The sequence below is a fragment of the Dendropsophus ebraccatus genome, chromosome 12 (genome assembly GCF_027789765.1).
Source record: "Dendropsophus ebraccatus isolate aDenEbr1 chromosome 12, aDenEbr1.pat, whole genome shotgun sequence".
NCBI classification, from domain to species: domain Eukaryota; kingdom Metazoa; phylum Chordata; class Amphibia; order Anura; family Hylidae; genus Dendropsophus; species Dendropsophus ebraccatus.
In genome coordinates, this window is record NC_091465.1 from 57248550 (window position 1) to 57267941 (window position 19392).

Below are 19392 nucleotides of genomic sequence, written 5' to 3' on the forward strand. Positions count from 1 at the left end.
TACAAGTCCACAAGCCCGAGGCATAATCTAAAACTGCTTGGGTAAGGAGTACATTGGAAACAGTGAACCACTAACACAGTATCGCTATCGGCCGGCATCCAGTGATACAATACATCATAGAGAGACTTTGTGATTTTACCTAACTTCACTATTTTTAATCCACATGTGTATTGCTTAATGTTTTATGATAATATTTCTTTGATTAATGTATGATTTGTTAATATATTTTAACCAGATGAAATATATAATAGAAATATAATAGAAGGATGAACAGATGTAGAATCACCGCAGCACTCCAAAGATTTCTACATATGTTTAGCTGTTGGCTCTAGTGGTCACTGAAGAGCACACAGGTTGTTACTTCTTTAGGGTATATTCACACGAACAGACTCGCAGCGAGATTCTCGCTGCGAGTCCGGCAGGTCCTGGAAGTTCCCACACACTATATACTAGAATTACATACTCGCTGTGGTCGTTCAGACCGCAGCGAGTATGTAATTCTACCGCCCTTAACCCCTTCTGTTCCCGCCCGGCTCTCACGTTATAAGCATATATTTCCTGTCCTCGCTGCAGGGGTCCAGCGTCCTGCTCTACTGTCCGACCAATCAGTGGCTGCGGCTGGGCAACACACTGATTGGCCGGACAGGAGAGCAGGACGCCGGACCCGTGCAGCGAGGAGAGGTAATGCATGCTTACAGCGGAGGAGCGGGGCGGGAGCAGAAGGGGTTAAGGGCAGTAGAATTACATACTCGCTGCGGTCGTTCAGACTGCAGCGAGTATATAGTGTGTGGGAACTGCCAGGACCTGCCGTACTCGCAGCGAGATTCTCCGTTCGTGTAAATATACCCTTTCACGTACTTTGGGGTTCTACATTTACCTTTTTGCAAGATGATTTACTAACCTGTTAAAAAAACTCTTTTCAGAACTGGTAAAAAGTGACTTGTCATGTCTCCACAAACTTTTTACATGAGTGAGAGAATCACAGCTATAATTGTCAGGCTTCTTGCAATAGAAATATTCTTCATCTCTTTTATCTTTGTAGTCGCACAGTTTTTTGCTTTGGTCAAGGTCAAATCCACATTCTGTTTCATGTTTTTGATTAGGTGCTTCAAACATGCCCTGATGGTCTACATAGCCATGCCAATTATTTCTATAAGTCCACAGGGCTGATGTCCCTTCACTTGGATGCATCATAAACACTGTAACATTGATTCTACCTTCCCAGAATAAGAGGAAATGGACATGATATGTGCCATTTCTAAAATCCTCAATCTTACCAGAAGACGCTGCTCCAAGATCGGTTGTTGACATTCTTGCCCTTAAATAGTCTCCTCCATAGGTTTTCCTTTGGCTTAAGTAGTCGTACATGGTAACTTCAAGTTTTATTTGGTCCCCTACACAGTAGGAGTCTTTAGGATATTTTAAAAAGACTTTGCTATGTTTAGCACTACTTGTCTTTAATGGGTCAGTAATATTTGTCCTGGGAATTGTTCGATCTACTTCTTCATAAATTCCATTTACTGCCTTTTGAATTTCACTTATTCGCTTCGCTTTTCCACTTGATGAAAAAATTGGAATTGTTGGTCTTTCACACTGATGAGAAAAGAAAAGATTTTTTATTTTAGCAATTTTGGAACTAAAGGCCTTATTACACAGGCCAATGGAGAGCAGCAAGCGAGCGCCGACCTGTCAGATCAGCGCTCTCTTGCTGTCTGGACCAGTCGCACCCAACAAACAGACAGTGAGCCCTAAGCTAAACCCCGCCCACTGTCGCTGCCTACTTGCCACTAAAGGTGGCAGCGGGCAACTGGGCGGCGGTCCCTGGCCTATATTCGTGAAACAAAAAGACAAAACAAGACGAACAAACACAATAATGCAGTGTCGACAGTCCAGGTAATAAGCGGGCAGCAAGGTACCGAATCACCAAACAGAGGAGAAGTCAAAAGTCAGGCAAAAGGTCAGAGCAGGCAAGGATGGTCAGAATACAAAGCAAGCGACAGAAAACCAGAGGGTGCACAGATAAATGCAGGCAGAGCTGTAATGCAGGACAGGGAAACTATACTGAATAACCAGCAATGAACTGTGATACTGAGAACCACTTATAGTGAACCAGAGCCCGGTCCAGAATCCCAGTAGAGCAGCCTCCTTACTGCAGAGCATACACAGCTGAAAACAAGGAAACAGGCTGGCTATAAGAACCCTCAATCACAAAGAAACCAGAGCAAGAAATCTTAACTCTAAACCTGCCAGAGAGCTACACAGGTGGACACTGGTGTCGTGGAAGCCTGCTAATCACCACCCAGCAAGGGCTGGAATAAGACAGTGTTCAGACCTGGTTCAGACATAAATGTAATACAAACATAAAAGTGTAGAATCATGGCCAAAAGCGCAGTCTCGGTCGTATCTTATGAACTGAGGACTGCAACAAGGTCCAAACAGGAACATTCATGACACTTCACACCTCGTTCCCAGCTCACTGACAGCAAGGGGGTAAATGCTGGGGGAGGGGGCACAAGGGGAGCAGGATCATCTGGGGAGCCCATAGGAGATAGCAGTGGTCTGCTGCCTCCACTCCTATTATACGGAGAGACGGCCAGCAAACCACCGTTATCGTTTACAAATTTTTCAACATGTTTAAAGGGAACCTGTCACCCCACGTGCCGGGGTGACAGGCTCCCGACCCCCCGTTAGGCCCCCTATACTCACCTAATCCCGCCGGGTCCCGCTTCTGGAGGTGGTCGGGTGATGAAGATCTCAGCCGCTGCAGCCCGGCACTCGCGCTGAGAGATGAGTCCAACACCCATAGAGAATGACGGAGCGCTGGACTCTGTCATTCTCTATGAGCGTTGGACTCATCTCTCAGCGCGCGCGCGCCGGGCTGCAGTGGCTGAGATCTCCGTCACCCGACCACCTCCAGAAGCGGGACCCGGCGGGATTAGGTGAGTATAGGGGGCTCTAACGGGGGAGTCGGGAGCCTGTCACCCCGGCACGGATTTTCAAAACCCCACCCAAACTGGAGACAAGAGAGGGGGAAAAGTGGCCATGTTTTTGTAGCGCTGGATAACCTCTTTAACATTATTACCAATAATAATAATGCAGAGATATTGGAAGTTTTCCTTGGTGTTTAACACCTTTCAACAAGCTGCTTTAGCAGATGATGCAAAAAGGTTACCTTTTGTAAGTAAAAATGCTAAGAGATTTGCAGCTATGGTGTATTCATCCTGCATCTGCAGTTAGAAACATCTGGCAGAGGGGTATCTCATGTGACAGAGGGATATCTAGGACCTTTCAGGCACCAGGGCTCTGGAAATGCTACTGCTACATCCTAAAGCTAAATTGCTGTTGCAGTGTATTTTTGGCATACGCAACAAGAAAGGTCACAGTTAAAAAGGACAACTCCAGCCAAAAGCATTTTTTTATATGTTATTAGTTAGGGAAAGTTAGACAAATTCCTAATATACATTAATTATGGACATATAATTTCCCTTAATTTAGTGGATCTTGGAGACTTCAAAATCTCAGAAATTTGCTGACGTCACAAATTGGGGATGGCCCTGGTTCTACTTCCCCATCATCTATCTGCTCATACTATGAGCAGATAGAGAATGGGGGAGTAGTACAGTGTGCAGACTCACCTGTTCTATAGACAAATCAGGGTGTAATTCCAATGGAGTGTCCAGCAGGGGCACACTATATATAGAAGTCAATGGTACTCTTCGACTTCTATATATAGTGCGCCCCCCGCTGGACACGCCATTGGAATTACACCCCAGTTCGTGACGTCACGGTATTTCTGAGATTTTGAAGTCTCCATGATCTACTAAATTAAGGGAAAAAGCAGTAAATGCGCATTTTCCATAATTAACCCTTAGGCAACCCTGGACATACCCGTATGTCCAGAGCCGCCTCCCCGCGTTCAGAGCGGGGCCGCGGTCTGAACCGCCGCGGTCCCGGGTGCCGCTCGTAGCCCAGGACCACGGGTATTAGCAGGCACGGTCCGATCGCCGTGCCCGCTAATACAGTAATCGGATGCAGCTGTCAAAGTTGACAGCTGCATCCGATTACCGAATGCAGCCGTTCCCTGGTGTCTAGTGGGGAGGATCGCTTCTCCGGGACAACGTCCACACATCTTCCCCCTTCCGGGTAAGCGCCATAATGTCGCTGATCCCGGCTCGGCAATTGATGTGCCCATCTTATGGATCTGTGCTGCACATCTATGCAGCACAGATCTCAATGAGAGATCAGTGCACTTATACTAGAAGTCGCCCAGGGGGCCTTCTGGTATAAGTGTAAAAGTTAAAATAAAAGTGTTATAAGTAAAAAGCCCCCTCCCCTAATAAAAGTCAGAATCACCCCCCTTTTCCCATTTTATAAATAAAAATAAACAAATAAATAAATAAACATGTTTGCTATCGCCGTGTGCGTAATCACCCGAACTATTAATTAATTACATTCCTGATCTCGCACAGTAAATGACGTAAGCGCAAAAAATCCCAAAGTGCAAAATTGCGCATTTTTGGTCGCATCAAATCCAGAAAAATTGTAATAAAAAGCGATCAAAAAGTTGCATATGCGCAATCAAGGTACCAATAGAAAGAACACATCATGGCGCAAAAAATCACACCTGACAGCCCCATAGACCAAAGGATAAAAGCGCTATAAGCCTGGGAATGGAGCTATTTTAAGGAACATATTTATGTTAATAATGGTTTGAATTTTTTACCGGTCATCAGATACAATGAAAATTATACATGTTACATATCGTCGTAAACGTAACAACTTGAGGAACATATATAACACGTCAGTTTTACCCCTGGGCGAACGGCGTAAAAACAAAAAAAAATAAATAAATAAAAGAAATGCGTTTTTTTTTCAATTTCACCACACTTTGAATTTTTTTCTGGTTTTGCAGTGTACTTTATGAAAAAATTCAGCCTGTCATTGCAAAGCACAATTAGTGGCGCAAAAAATAAGGGCTCATGTGGGTCTCTAGGTGGAAAAAAGCAAGTGCTATGGCCTTTTAAGCACAAGGAGGAAAAAACGAAAACGCAAAAATTGAAATTGGTCAGGGCCTCTAAGGGTTATTGTATATTAGGAATATGTCTAACTTTCCCTAACTAATAACATTAAAAAATGCTTTTGCCCAAACTTCTCCTTTAATGCACTGAACAAGTCTACTGGACCCCACTGACCTGATAGACTTTCAATTGAGTGTTTGAACTGTTGCATAGCATATATGAAGTGCTATGGATGGCACAATACTTAAATAATGTTGATGCTATAATTCACCCCATAAGCGGATTGGGGCAAGAAGTATCATGTGGCTAGCAATCTAACATTATATATATATATATATATATATATATATATATATATATATATAAAGTGTATCAATATGCTGCACAGGCGCTTAGAATGTTTCCACAGCAACCCAAAATTCCATCGGCAGCTGCATCTGCTCCATGGCCGGCTCCACGTTTATGTGGGTCCTTGGGCGACAGACCCTTAGCGGGCCCCTTTGTGGAGCATATATCCACTAGACACATATATATAAATATATGAGTGGTAATCATCCAGTGGCCTTCTGGGTACTCAACCTGTAACCCTCCCACTGTTACAAGACAACCAAACACCACTAATAGCAGCACAGCAGCATGTCCTATGTTGTTATTTGAAAATAGACAAAAACACACACCAGGGCGCTAATATTGCAAAGTAAACTTCAATCTTCTAATTCAATAGCACGTAATAATCAGGTGCTTCTAAATACTAACCTGATGGATTTGTGCTAAACAGTAGGCACAACACCAATGAAGGCAGATTTCAACTGAGTACCGCAGCCCAGCTTGTGGTCGAAATTAACCATTATCAGTCACAATATGATAATTTCTTAATAGCACTTTAGGAGCAACACTGATCACTTAATTTGCTAACACGCAGGTACCCACAATTCGATTAATAGATTTATTACAAAGGAAAACAGAAATTTAGAGCGATGAGTTCCCACGCCAGACCGACGGGCTTAGGACTTAGGACTGGTCCACAATGCAGATAAGACATGAATGTTCCCTGCTGCTAACCCCTAATGGTTGGCAGTGGGAGTAGGCACAGGTCAAAAGACTTGCCAAGAGACTAAAGTACTTGAAAAAGAAACACTGGGAGAGCTTGGTGTTAGGGCACTAAAGAGGAAGCTGAGCATCAGCGTGATGGAGAGTGAAATGTTACAGCGCAGTAATACAGTAATAAACTTCATGCCACAGTGCTACATTACCCTCTCTCCCAGTTACCGCCGGTGGTCGTACTGCTTATTTGTCTTCCACTGTCACTCCTGGTCTCCTTCATCTTGCGCCAGGCTTTGAGGGGCACAGTGATGGAGCTGCACTAGCTGGGTTTCACCTCACTCACCTGCAACAGCATGCCATGGTGGTGAAAACAGCCCTGCCGATGGTGCCCCTGTGCAACCGCAATGACAGGAATAAAATGGTAGTAAAACTGGCCCCCTTAAGGTGCTGTGGGTCCCGGCACTTGCCCTAGTAAGCTAGGTGCTAATGCAGACCCTGGTCAGCACACTGAAGTTTAGAAGACTGAATTGGGACAGGCACTCCTTTTTGCTAACTAAAGTAAATGCAGTATACAATAAGGCATGTTACTTTAGGTACTTAGAAATTGTAGTTAATTTACATTTATGTAAATTAGAAGATAAAGCCCACAGGTGTTTCTAACAGCTGTAAAAGCTCACCAAAGTTCATCCCTATTTTATATAAGACCTCTGTGCCCACAAGTAAACACTTACTCCATTTAGATTGTCATGTGGATATTGTTAAGCTTTTGCAGACCAGGTACCTAATGCAGATTGGCTGGGATTGGTGGGGCAACATCAATCAAAAGCATCAACAGCAAGCCCCTAGCAATCGGCCAGGTCGGTCACCAGTTTGTCTTTTTGTGCATTACACAGGGCGAATATTGTTATAATTGTTATAAAGATCTGCATCAAACTTTCTGTTGCAATATGTATATGTATCCTGAACAAAGATCTCTTATACTTATGTAAACATCCCAAGAGCAGTGGTAAAAGCTGTTATCATATTGTTATGATAACTCAGAAACATATGTATCAAACTTGCTGTTATATGTGTGTGTATCCTGAACAAAGAACTTATACTTATGTAAATATGCCAAGAGCAGTGGTAAAAGATGTGTACTGGTAATATAGTAACATATGTACAAACATGAATTTATAGAGAGATTATGTACAGACATATTCCTACTTTACCTTTTTTAGGCTTTGATAATAAATAATACTCAGAAGATAACAGAATACGACCAGCGCTAACATAAAGCCTTTATAGCTTAGTAGCCCCTTCATTATCTCTGCTTGAGACAAAACAGAATTTTAAAATAAATTAAATGTATATATCATTTACAAAGCAAGCGTTAACTACAACAGAATTCAACTACTTAAGTAGTTAAATATAGTGTAAAATACAATACATTCTTTTTACTAGAATACAAGCTTACCATGCTTCTTCTTTATGACTCCTCAAAGTCAGTTGGAATTAACAATATGAAATAAATCCCAACCAGGATATGGCAAAGGGTGTGTTCTAAACATAGGTAAAAAAAAAAAAAAAAAAAAGTAATACACTCATCAGTACCATGTATGTTTATTCTGTGCTAAGTCTGTGAGAGGTGTTAACCTGACCTCTAAGTCGTTCTGGCTAGAATTTATTTAAATTATTACAAAATTGTTAATAGAAAACTACTTATTATTATTAAATTACTTTTTTTGCTCTCATATCTTAGGTATCGTCAAACTACACGTGACGACCACTCCCTTTTCGTGAAAACAAGATATTTTGACCGTTTTGCATTTGAGTTACATTCGCATGTAAGGGCTTATACACATTTGGGAGCCCTGTACACATAAGACCTTTAGGGCTTATTCTCATTTACCGGGAAACACGGAACCTATGGCTGTGAGCAGGCATAAATCATTTTAAATGTGCCTTGTCACGTGAAACCCCCCCCCCCCATCCGGGCAAGCAGGGCATACAGCAGGCGTATGCCAGGATAAGGGGCAAATCTTTTAGCATTACTAACTTTAGTTTTTTTATTAGCTGTAAACCATAATCATTGACATTAAAAGAAATTAACACTTAAAGGGAACCTGACAGACGGGATGCAGTGGCGGAGCCCGCCCCCGATATCCCAATGGAGCCCGGCATGGGTAACCATCCCTTGGAGTCCCGCTGCTGGATCTTGTCCCTGGGTGGAGAAATCACGGGCCGAAGCGGAGCGCGCGCCCTATGCAAAGCAGGTGAGATGAGTCTGATGGCATAGAAAATGACTGCTCCAGTGCTAGCTAGTGTTAGCTATTAGTCTCATCTGAGCATGCTAAGCGTTATCCTGTATACTTTTCCTGGTCCAGCCTGCGCTGACACCAATAAAACCAGTTTATAAGATGCAAATATCACCACATTTTCACCACATAGTGACTAATACCAGCGTACAATTAGTAAAATTCAGTATACCAAGACCAACGTTACCAGCAACAAGTATTCCCACTTACACTGACCCATGTAGAGGTAGATACCCATGGTAAACAGGTTCTGCACACCATATAAGTCATTACATTGCAGTTACATCCAGTGACGCACAAGTATTTAGGCCTTTTTTTGTGGTCCCAAATAGTAGTTAGGTACCTCTATCTCCCTATAGTATTTAGCATTCTCTGTGCGTTCATATAGTAGTTAGGCCTCTCATATAGTAGTTTGGCCTTTCACTGCAGGTAGTTATGTCCTCCCTCCCCAGTATGCCCTGTAGATAATTCCCCTATAAGTTACCCCCACACACGCATCTCTCTGGGTATTTACCTCCCATGTAGGCACCCCCTGTAGCTAATCCCCTGGTAGTTACCCCCCATGTAGGCATCACCCTTTTGTAATGGGAAAAAAGCCATACCCACCTGAATTCCTCTTTGCAAGTGTATGTCACTCAAGCGCCGGAGCACATGGGTAGGCAACGGCTTCTTGTGGACTGTTCTGTCAATAACAGCACCGCATTTAACTGCAAACACTCATCATCCTGGGAGATGCAGACCTCCACTCCAGAAAGACAGGTGCAACAAACGCAGCCAACTCCAATAGGATTGCTAGAGCTTATAAAAACTTTAATTTAAAAAGTATATTAAAACAATAAAACAAGGACAGAGAACAACACGTTTCCAGGCTGGACCAGCCTCTTCATCAGGTGCATACTTAGAGATGTAAAACATGATATTTAAATGCAGAAACAGGAAATTACAAAACAAGAATTGACATCATCTTAAAGGGACAGTACACCACAAAATACCATACATAAAACAATACATACAATGATATAAAACTACAAAGAAAGAAAAGGATCCTCATTTAATAATCTCAATGGTTTCATTAAGCCCATTGGGAACAAGAGTAGCCAACTGAAAAATCCAATACGTTTCTCAGTTGATTAAAAGCCGATATCTGTTAGATACACTTACAGGGATTTGTTTAAGGACTGTAAGTGTAAAAATACTAGAGTCACTGCCATGTGTAACAATATCATGTCTAGATAGCCTATGTTTGACATAGTTATTCTTAATATTAGCCCAGATTTTGTTTGTGCAGCACCACAGTGTCTGTAATGTGTGGCCCATTGGGAACAAGAGTAGCTAACCGAAATATCCAAAAGTTTCTCAGTTGATTAAAAGCCGCTATCTGTTAGATACATTCACAGGGATTTGTTCAAGGACTGTAAGTGTAAGATTACTAGGGTCACTGCCATGTTTAATGATATAATGTCTAGATAGACTATATTTGACATAGTTATTCTTAATATTAGCCCAGAATTTGTTCATGCAGCACCACAGTGTCTGTACTGTGCGGCCTACATACTGAAGAGAACGAGGACAACTGAGGAGATAAATGACATAGAAGAACAATCACAGATATCCCTAATTCTGAAGGATTCTTTGGTAGTAGAGGAGTTAGTAGGATTCTCCGGAATCCACACACAGCACAGATACGCGGGAGATTGCACTGGGATGAATTACCGCACATGGCAGCACTACCAGTACCCATGGTATGGTAATACATCCCCGTGCAGGCTCCCGCGGTGTCTGTGCTGTGTGTGGAATCCACAGATATCTGTGATTGTTCTTCTAACTGTCATTTATCTCCTAAGTTGTCCTTGCTCTCTTCAGTATGTGGGCCGCACAGTACAGACACTGCAGTGCCACATGAACAAACACCGGGCTAATATTAAGAATAACTATGTCAAACATAGTCTATCTAGAAATTATATGGTTAAACATGTCAGTTACCCTAGTAGTCTCACACTTACAGTATTTAAACAAATCCCTGTGAATATCTAACAGATATCAGCTTTTAATCAACCGAGAAACTTATTGGATATTTCGATTGGCTACTCTGGTTCCCAATGGGCTTAATGAAACCCCTTAAAACTAGTAAAACATGATCAATCACATAGAACTACGAATATTTATAGTAATAGTCTAAGAAAACTCTTTTTTTGAAAGATAGTTAATATATGGAAGATATTTCCCTAGTAGGTAGAAATCTGCATTGATAAAGTAAACATGGAAATGTCACTATGTAAAAAAAAAAAAAAAAAAAAAAAGCACAGTAATGGAAGTACCCTCTTCGCCCAAGCCCTGCAGAGTTGTGTTAGGATTTTTTTTGTGCACTGAGCTATAGTTTTTAAAGTGACTCTGTACCCACAATCTGTCCCCCCCAAACCACTTGTACCTTCGGATAGCTGCTTTTAATCAAAGATTTGTCCTGGGGTCCATTCGGCAGGGGATGCGGTTATTGTTTTAAAAACAACTTTTAATCCAGCAGCGCTGTGTCTAACGCCGGGGCTTACATTTGTATATGCATTAGGCTGGCACACCCTCTATGTCCTTCCTCCCCACCCTTTCATTATTAGGAATACTCCAGGCAGATTGCTTCCTATTCCCTTTCTGTGTGCATAATGAACATAGGCTGGATCGTTAAGACACCTGTGCAAAGCTCAAACAGCAGTTAATGTTCCTGGATCATTCCTAATGATGAGGAGAGCTGGGAGGAGGGAAGGAGAGGTTCTGCCAGCCTAATGCATATACAAATGTAAGCCCCGGCCGTTAGACACAGTGCTGTAGGATTAAAAAATTTTTAGGACAATAACTGCATCACCTGCCGAACTGACTCCAGGACAGATCTTGGATTAAAAGCAGCTATCTGAAGGTACAAGTGGTTTGGGGGGGGGGTCAGATTGTGGGTACAGAGTCACTTTAAGGGCAGCATTTTGGGTTAGAAACCTTGTAGAGTGTAATCCCTTGGGGCAATGTCCTCTATCTCTATATACCAGTCTGCCTAACTTTGTTTAGGTAGCTTTATTCTTGATTTTATGTTACGTTCTGCATCTGTAAATTCTGTCGGTTAACCCTTAGCAAGACCTGGTTTGTGTAAAGCTGGTCAGGATGCCGCTAAAAAAATACATCCAAAAAACCCCCCGTGGCAGCTTCCCCAAAGGACCTTCCAAAATGCCAAAGAATGGACAGTTATTTAAAATCACCAGCCTCGTTTGGGAATGCTTTAAATTTAAGAACCCCCTCTCCGGAGAAGGGGCGTACAAAGTCTGCTGATCCTCGACCTACACTTTTACTGGCCAAGCAGGGTTAGGAGGAGAAGGGAGGCGGCTCAAGATCCTAACGTGTTACTTGCAATAGTCAAAGAGGTACAGAACTGTAATAAATCTCTCTCAGATCTCACTACCCAAGTGGGCACAATGTCATCAGGAATAATGATTATTAGAGACGAACTAAACAAAAAATATCTGATAGAACAGCGGTCATGGAAAAATCTGTTCCCTCAGTTGAAAAATCCTTGAAAGAGCTTAGGTGCAAGGTCAAGGAAATGGATGGTCAATTGGTGGCTACTCAGGCAAAAGTGAATGATCTTGAGGATCGATCAAGACGATCTAATATTCGCGTCTTGGGACTGCCAGAGGGGGTGGAAGAGGGTGGCCCTGTTAAATTCTGCAATAAATGGATTGTGGATACATTTGGAGTACAGGACTTATCACCGTTTTTCTCTATAGAGAGGGCTCAGAGTCCCTGGGAAAAAGTTACCACCCGGTTCTCGACCTAGGACTATGCTAATTAAAATCATGTGTTTCGGGGATCGGGATATGATATTAAAACTGGCATGGCAAAAAGAAGACATCTTGTTTAATGGATCCAAGATAGCCGTATTCCCAGACTTTGCTAGAGAGACACAAATAAAAAGAATGTCTTACAGAGAGGTCCTCCATCTTTTTCTTCTTGCTCCTCTTTGAATGAGCTTTAATATCTTCTGTTGGAACGTCAGAGGGATGGGAGACCGACTAAAAAGGGTTGCTATCTTTGATACTATACAATATCATTTGCCTGCTATAGTTTGTCTCTTGGAGACTCATTGCACAGCCGAGTCAATAGATAGACTAAGAAAGAAATAGAGTGTGGTTGATGTTCATGCTAGTTTCTCGAACTTCTCTTTAGAAGTTTTGGTTTTGGTGCACAACCAGATTCCATTTAAGATTATAAAATGTAAGTGTGACAATAGGGGTAGATACATTTTTCTCCAGTGTGTGTTTTTTTCAATGCAGATGATTCTTGCCTTTATATATGTCCCTCCCCCTTTTTTTCTCCAGCCTTTGGTTGATCTGGTTCGCTTTACTCAGGGTAAGGAACATCTTCCTTTAGTCACCTGTGGCGACCTTAATTGCGTGATGAACCCAGGCCTGGACAGCAGCGGAAGGGGACCTAGAGCTAAGGGGACTTCTACTCCTCTGTCCAGATTTTTTTCAGGAAGTGGGATGGTCTGATGTTTGGAGGTCCCTATATGGGGAAAAAGTAGCCTTCTCATGTTTCAATACATACCATAAATCCGCCTCCCGTATAGATCTCTTCTTTTGCAATGATTTTGCATTGACGTTAGTCAAGAGGATGGTCTATGAGGTCCGTTCTATTTCTGACCACTCCTCAATGATTGTAAAAATAGACTATACTCAAGGTTCAGTCCAACCTAGAAGGGGCTTTCGTCTCAACCCACATTGGTTTACAATAATGAACAATAAGGAGTAAATAATAGGTGAGATTCAGAACTTTTGGAGGATTAACAAAGGCACTGCCCACATACAGTATGTGTGGGATGGGCTAAAGGCCTTTTAAGAGGGATCCTTTTGAAAGAAAATTCCACTAAAAAGAAATCCTTCAGAGCGCAGGAAGAGGGACTAAAGGAGTCTATTCGGGAGGCGGAGAGAGATTTGGGGGGGGGGGGGGGGGGGGGGGGGGGGGGGGGAACGGGATGTAACGCGGAGACCTTACAGCAATTGCAGGACCAATATGATAATTGTCTTCACCTGCCATTCCTGACAGAGAGTGTATGCAAATATTCAGAACAATATTGGAACTGAGGCACCCCACTCCATCCTGTCCTTGGATGGTATGAAAGCTTTTGATAGGGTGGAGTGGGGCTTCCTCTGGAAGGCACTGGAAGCCTTCAGATTGGGTCCCAAGTTTGTGGATTGGGTGAAACTTCTGTATTCAAGCCCAACGGCTAGAGTCATGGTGAATGATGGGGAAACCAAGAAATTCGAACTAACCCGTGGTACTCGGCAAGGTTGCCCTCTTTCCCCATTTCTTTATGATTTATACATTGAACCCCTCGAGGAAAAAATTTAAGTAGACCATGATATAGAAGGATTTGGGATTTAGGGTAACAAAGATAAAATCTTGCTCTACGCGGACGATGTATTGTTGTTTATTAAAAATCCCGTCGTGAGTATTCCTAAAATAGTAAAAATTATTTCTGAGTTTTGGACAGATGGCGGGTTTGAAAATAAATTGGCCTAAATCTGCTGCTTTCCCCATAGTTATTGGGGGAGGAGGGGGTAGGACAGGGGGATTTGCGTCTGGCACAGGTTGAGGTGATAGAATACCTTGGCATTAAGATAACAGCAGATGTAGAGAAATACGTGGATTTGAATCTTAGACCATACCTAAAAAAAGTAGAACGAAAAATAGATATTTGGCTTAAGTTACCTCTCTCAATGGCCGACAAAGCCGCAATAATTAAGATAATTCTCCTCCCTCAGATCTTGGGATATCGGGTGTTGACTAGGCCAGAGGGCGGGGGGGGGGGGGGGGGGGGGGGGGTCTGTCCTTGCCTGACTTCGGTCTCTACTTCATTTCATCTGGGGCCCGGAGGCTGGCGAGGGGGACTTCCGCTCCCGCCCTAAACTATATAGATAGGTGGATAGGGATGGGTAGAAATATGTTTGAACTATTAGAATTGGGGAGGGTTATTAAGGAGAGAATGGGCTCCTTTTCTTTCTCACTTTATTTCTTAAAAATTTGGAACACTCCGGCCGGGATTCGATAGAAAACAATGCAATACATTTTTTCAATAAATAGCGTTCGGTGTTGCAATCTGCAACAACGGCCATCAGTAATTGAACAAATATGTTGTGTGAACCCGGCCTTACAGATAAACAGCTAAATTTCTTGTAGTCTATCAAACAGAGAGCATTAGTTGCATTGGGTGTGCTTGAGATAAAACACCTGAAATATTGGCACTTCCTAGAGCTTTGTTGACTGTGATGTTAGAATGTGTTTAGAAATAAGGCACTTTTAACAAATCTGTTTATTATGTTTGCATTTGTGGACTTGTATGTGCCAACAGAGAAAGGATCCATTCATTTCTATGGCCCGCACCCGTAGGTGTTATGGGTCTATGTGCTGTGATTAATTGGGTGTCTTTGTAATCGCACTGACCCTCAAAATACAAATAGTCAGTTTTACCATAACTTGCATTAAAAAAAAAATTTCAGAACATGTAATGTGGTCAGGGATGTTATAAGTTATGTAAACATGTGCATTAAGGCTGGGTTCACACACAGTATATTTCAGGCAGTATTTGGTCCTCATAGCAACCAAAACCAGGAGTGGATTAAAAACACAGAGAGGCTATGTTCACACACTGTTTAAATTGAGTGGATGGCCGCCATATAATGGTAAATAACTGCCATAATTTCAATACAACAACCGTTGTTTTAAGATAACAGCGAATATTTGCCATTAAATGACGACCATCCACTGAATTACAACATTATGTGAACAGAGCCTTTCTGTGCTTTCAATCCACTCCTGGTTTTGGTTGCTATGAGGACCTGACATGAGGACCAAATACTGCCTGAAATATACTGAGTGTGAACCCAGCCTAATTCTGTAGCGAGCTATTAATGTTTAATGCTTAATGTTTTGGTTTTATATATGATCGATCATTGTTCTTACCATTATTGCAGCGTAATACATTGATGTGATGAAAATCTTTTGGAATTTTAACCCTGACACTCGTCCTTGAAATCAAAGCAAAAGGAACTTTTACTTTATTTTTCACTTTGAGGGATATCTAACAAAATCTTTTTTACAACCTACCTTCATTATGAAACAGGTTTTTATGTCATCAATACAAAATCACTAACCATATGCCATATGTCTCATATATGCGTACATAACTGAAAGCCAAATATTAAGTGCCATTGATGACACTCGATACTATTTTTTGTTATCTATCCTTTTTGAAGAACCTGTTCTCCCAGCTGGGTTGCACATTACGGCTATGTTTACACAATGTCATTTTTTGGCCGTTTTAAACCCACCTTTTTGGATGTCTGTCATTTTTGCACCAACAAGTGGGAGTATTATGCAAATTACAGTGGTAATGTGCAAAATACAGCTGACTGTTGTCCCCCCAAAAAAACTGCTGTAAAATGGCTAAAAAAATGACAATGGGGAAGATATATCATACCTGCCCCTGGTGACTACTTGACTATAATCACAAATTTTTGCACAGAAAGGACAGGCATGGAGGGGTGGCAAGGTGTGGAGAGGTAAGGCCTCCTCCTGCATCTGATTTATTACGATTTATGGACAATTCCTTTAATTTGAGACTGCATCAGGAAATGCTGATCAGCTTAGAACTGGGCACTGCAAGGGCAGCAATTGCATTGAATTGGACAGGTGAGCGTTCATTTTTTATTTGTACCTATCATTTAAAAAAACTTCTAACTTGTCATAACAATATGTCAGAGGCTTGTATCGGTTGGGGTCTGGCTGCTGAGACCTTCACCAATTGTAAGAATGAGGGAACAGACGCACACAAGAGCCATGCTCTGCCTCTTCATCTCTGCTAAAGTAGCAGTCAATAGAATTATAATGAATCCCTATCGAATTTCTGGTACAGCAATTACCAAAGTTCCAGAGGGTTCCATTATAATTCGGTCGACTGCTACTTTAGGAGTGAGACGGAGATGTGCGTTCTGCCCCATTATTCTAACGATCTGCGGGGGTCTCAGCACCCGAACCCCCAACGATTCTAAAGCCCCTATTCCACAGGCCAATAGTGAGGAGCGAACGAGCGATTATTAAAAACACTTTTTTAATTTTTTTAACTTACAGTAATTAGAAGCCCCCTGGGGGACTTCTATATACACAGCATTGATCTCCCATTGAGATCAATGCTGTGTATATGATAGAGCACCGATCCATCAGATCGGTGCTGTATTATAATGGTCTGCAGCAGACCATCTAAATAGATTCATTCAGACGCTGAGCCCCAGCCAGCTCAGTATACCGGATCTCCCTCCCCTCCCCACGCGATCGCATCGCGGGGGGGGGGGGGGATCCAGGGACAAGACACCAGGGAGAGGGGCACACAAGGCAGTTAGAGGCAGCTGTCATGTTTGACAGCTGCATCTAACTGTCCTAATTAGCGGACGCGGCTGATCGGCAGCACCAGCTAATAGCCTCGGTCCCATGCTGCAGTAAGCAGCCAGGATCACAGTGGTTCAGAGCAGGGCCACCTCTCTGAACCTTCCCACTCCCCCGCAGGATGTGCCGTTACGTCCTGCAGAGGGAAGGGGTTAAGGACGGAGACATAGCGCTTGCATTATCTCACCTACAGACCCACATGAGCCCTTATTTTTTGTGACACTAATTTTACTTTGCATTGACCAACTTTATTTTTCCATAAAATATGGTGCACAACCGGGAAAAAATTGTTTGTGCAGTGAAATATAAAAAATAAAAAAAAAGGGCAATTTTTTTATTTTGGGGGGGCGGGGGGTTGTGTTGACACCGTTCGCCCCATGGTAAAACTAACATGTTATTTATGTTCCTTGTATCGGTACGATTACAATGATATGTAACTTTTATTTTATTTGATGGCTTTTAAAAAATTCAAATCGAAAAAAAAAAAAAAAAAAAAAAAAAAAAAGTTCTTCAAATTGCTCTATTACCATCCTTATAAACCTTTTATTTTTTGGTCTATGGGGCTGTATGCGGTGTTATTTTTCACGGCATGATCTGTACTTGATTGCATATATGGGACTTTTTGATTGTCTTTTAATACAATTTTTCTGCATTTGATGTGACCAAAAATCATCAATTTTGCACTTGCGATTACGCTCTTTACCGTGTGAGATCAGGAATGTGATAATGTAATAGTTCTGGCAATTACGCATGCGGCGATACCAAAATAGGAAAGGGGGGTGACTCAGACTTTTATTAGGGGAAGGGGGTTTTTATTTAAGAAAAAAACTTTTTTTATTTTTTTACTTTTACTTTTGGTCCCCCTGGGGGACTTTAATTATTACTGCAGCGATCTCTTATAGAGATCACTGAAGTGTACTTACAATACACTGATCAATGAGATCAGTGATAGATTTCTTAGGGCTGCTGCCGCCAAAAGCAGTCTATTGCCGAGTCGGGATCAGCGTCATACAGATGCTGAGGCCGGGCCGGGTAAGCAGAAGGGATTGCCCATCTGCGATTGCATTGCGGGGGGGGGGGGGGGGGGGGGGGGGGCGGCGGCGGCGATCTGTAGATGTAAAAGAAAGCAAGTTTGCCATATACATTCATTATTTTTTTTGTTTTTATCATGCTGTAAAACTAAGCTCAACTTGCCAGAAATCCAGGTCCAGTCTCCTGAAGACAGATTTTCTGACTTGTGCTGTTTTAAAAACAGACTAAACACACGAATGCTGGTCAGTACAGAGAGTCACGGTTCAATGTGTCCAGCTATCAGATGACCTGGAAAACAGAGGACTTCCTGTTTTCTGACTCTTGTTTTCTCAAAGTCAGAAAACAGTAAGTGCCATGTTTTCCATGATAATTAAAAACAAAAATAATGAATGTAAATTGCATACTTGTTTTATATCACATCTTCTTTTGGTTTAAATTTTCAAAGTTATAAAGACAGGTACACTTTAAATCTACAATAATAAATTTTTTTCTAGTCTCAACTCCCATTAGTATCAAATTGTTATCCACTTTCAAAAACAGAAAAGATAGTAGTAAATGTCTTAGGATGGTCTAGGTCAATGCATATGGTGGATGAGGCAACACACAATAGAATGAAAAAAAGGAAAAAAAAAATATTAAGGGACTTAAAGGTTTAATTGCTTTGGATACAGTGTATGTGATTAATTTAATCTAAAGGATAAGATGTTAAAAGCATAAAAAGTATACTGTTATAAAATAAGCCTCTTAATCAATACATACAATTCGAAGTCAAATGCATATTTCGTCTACATAACGCCAAAGCTCTTTATTATAAACAGACAGTACCATTCAAAGCCATTCATTATGAGTGAAGGTAAGCCCTGCTATATCTGTATGTTTTAAATGAGTGTGAAATTATCACCAATATTAATATACATAGATGTAAAATGTACAAATATAAATATAAACTTACATTACCATATAATAACCAAAATAATGTGCATAGATTTGCAGAAATATGCTAAATTCTGTTAAAAATAGTTTAGTACTCTCTAGATCTATAGGTCAATAGATAAACACGTTTGTCCAAAGTGTATAAAAGGTTTTATAAATTTTATTACAAAATTTTTATTCATAAAATAGTTTCTTTTATTTTATAACTATACTTTTTATGCTTATTGTTTAGGTTAAATTAATCTCATATATTGTATCAAAAGCAATTAAACATTTGTTGATCCCCTTATACATTTTGTCATAATTTTTCATTTTATTCTCTGTTGCCTTATCCACCATATGTATTGATCTAGAAACCATCTTGACTGTACATTCTTTATTATCTTTGAATCATTTTCAGCATATGGGTTTGCTGAAGTCCTCCACTGTTTCTCTTTCCTAATTGTCCACATTCACAAGAATAAACCTGCACCGCAGAACAAGACATTAATTGCTAGAATTGGAACACTGTCACACACTTCACTAGGGCGAGACCATTGCTCACTAGGATAGGGTTATAAATTATCCTCCTTTCACACCTACAGTTGTTCAGT

The 19392-nt window shown here is 41.5% G+C and overlaps 1 protein-coding gene across 1 annotated transcript in view; it reads right to left on the reverse strand.

Annotated features, from left to right (window-relative positions):
- The window catches only part of LOC138768711 (NXPE family member 1-like), a 72572-nt gene that overhangs the window by 21408 nt on the left and 31772 nt on the right, over positions 1-19392 (reverse strand). The window contains exon 2 of the mRNA XM_069946666.1: positions 902-1593. Coding sequence (XP_069802767.1) covers positions 902-1593 — 692 coding nt within the window. The remainder of the gene's footprint in view (positions 1-901; positions 1594-19392) is intronic.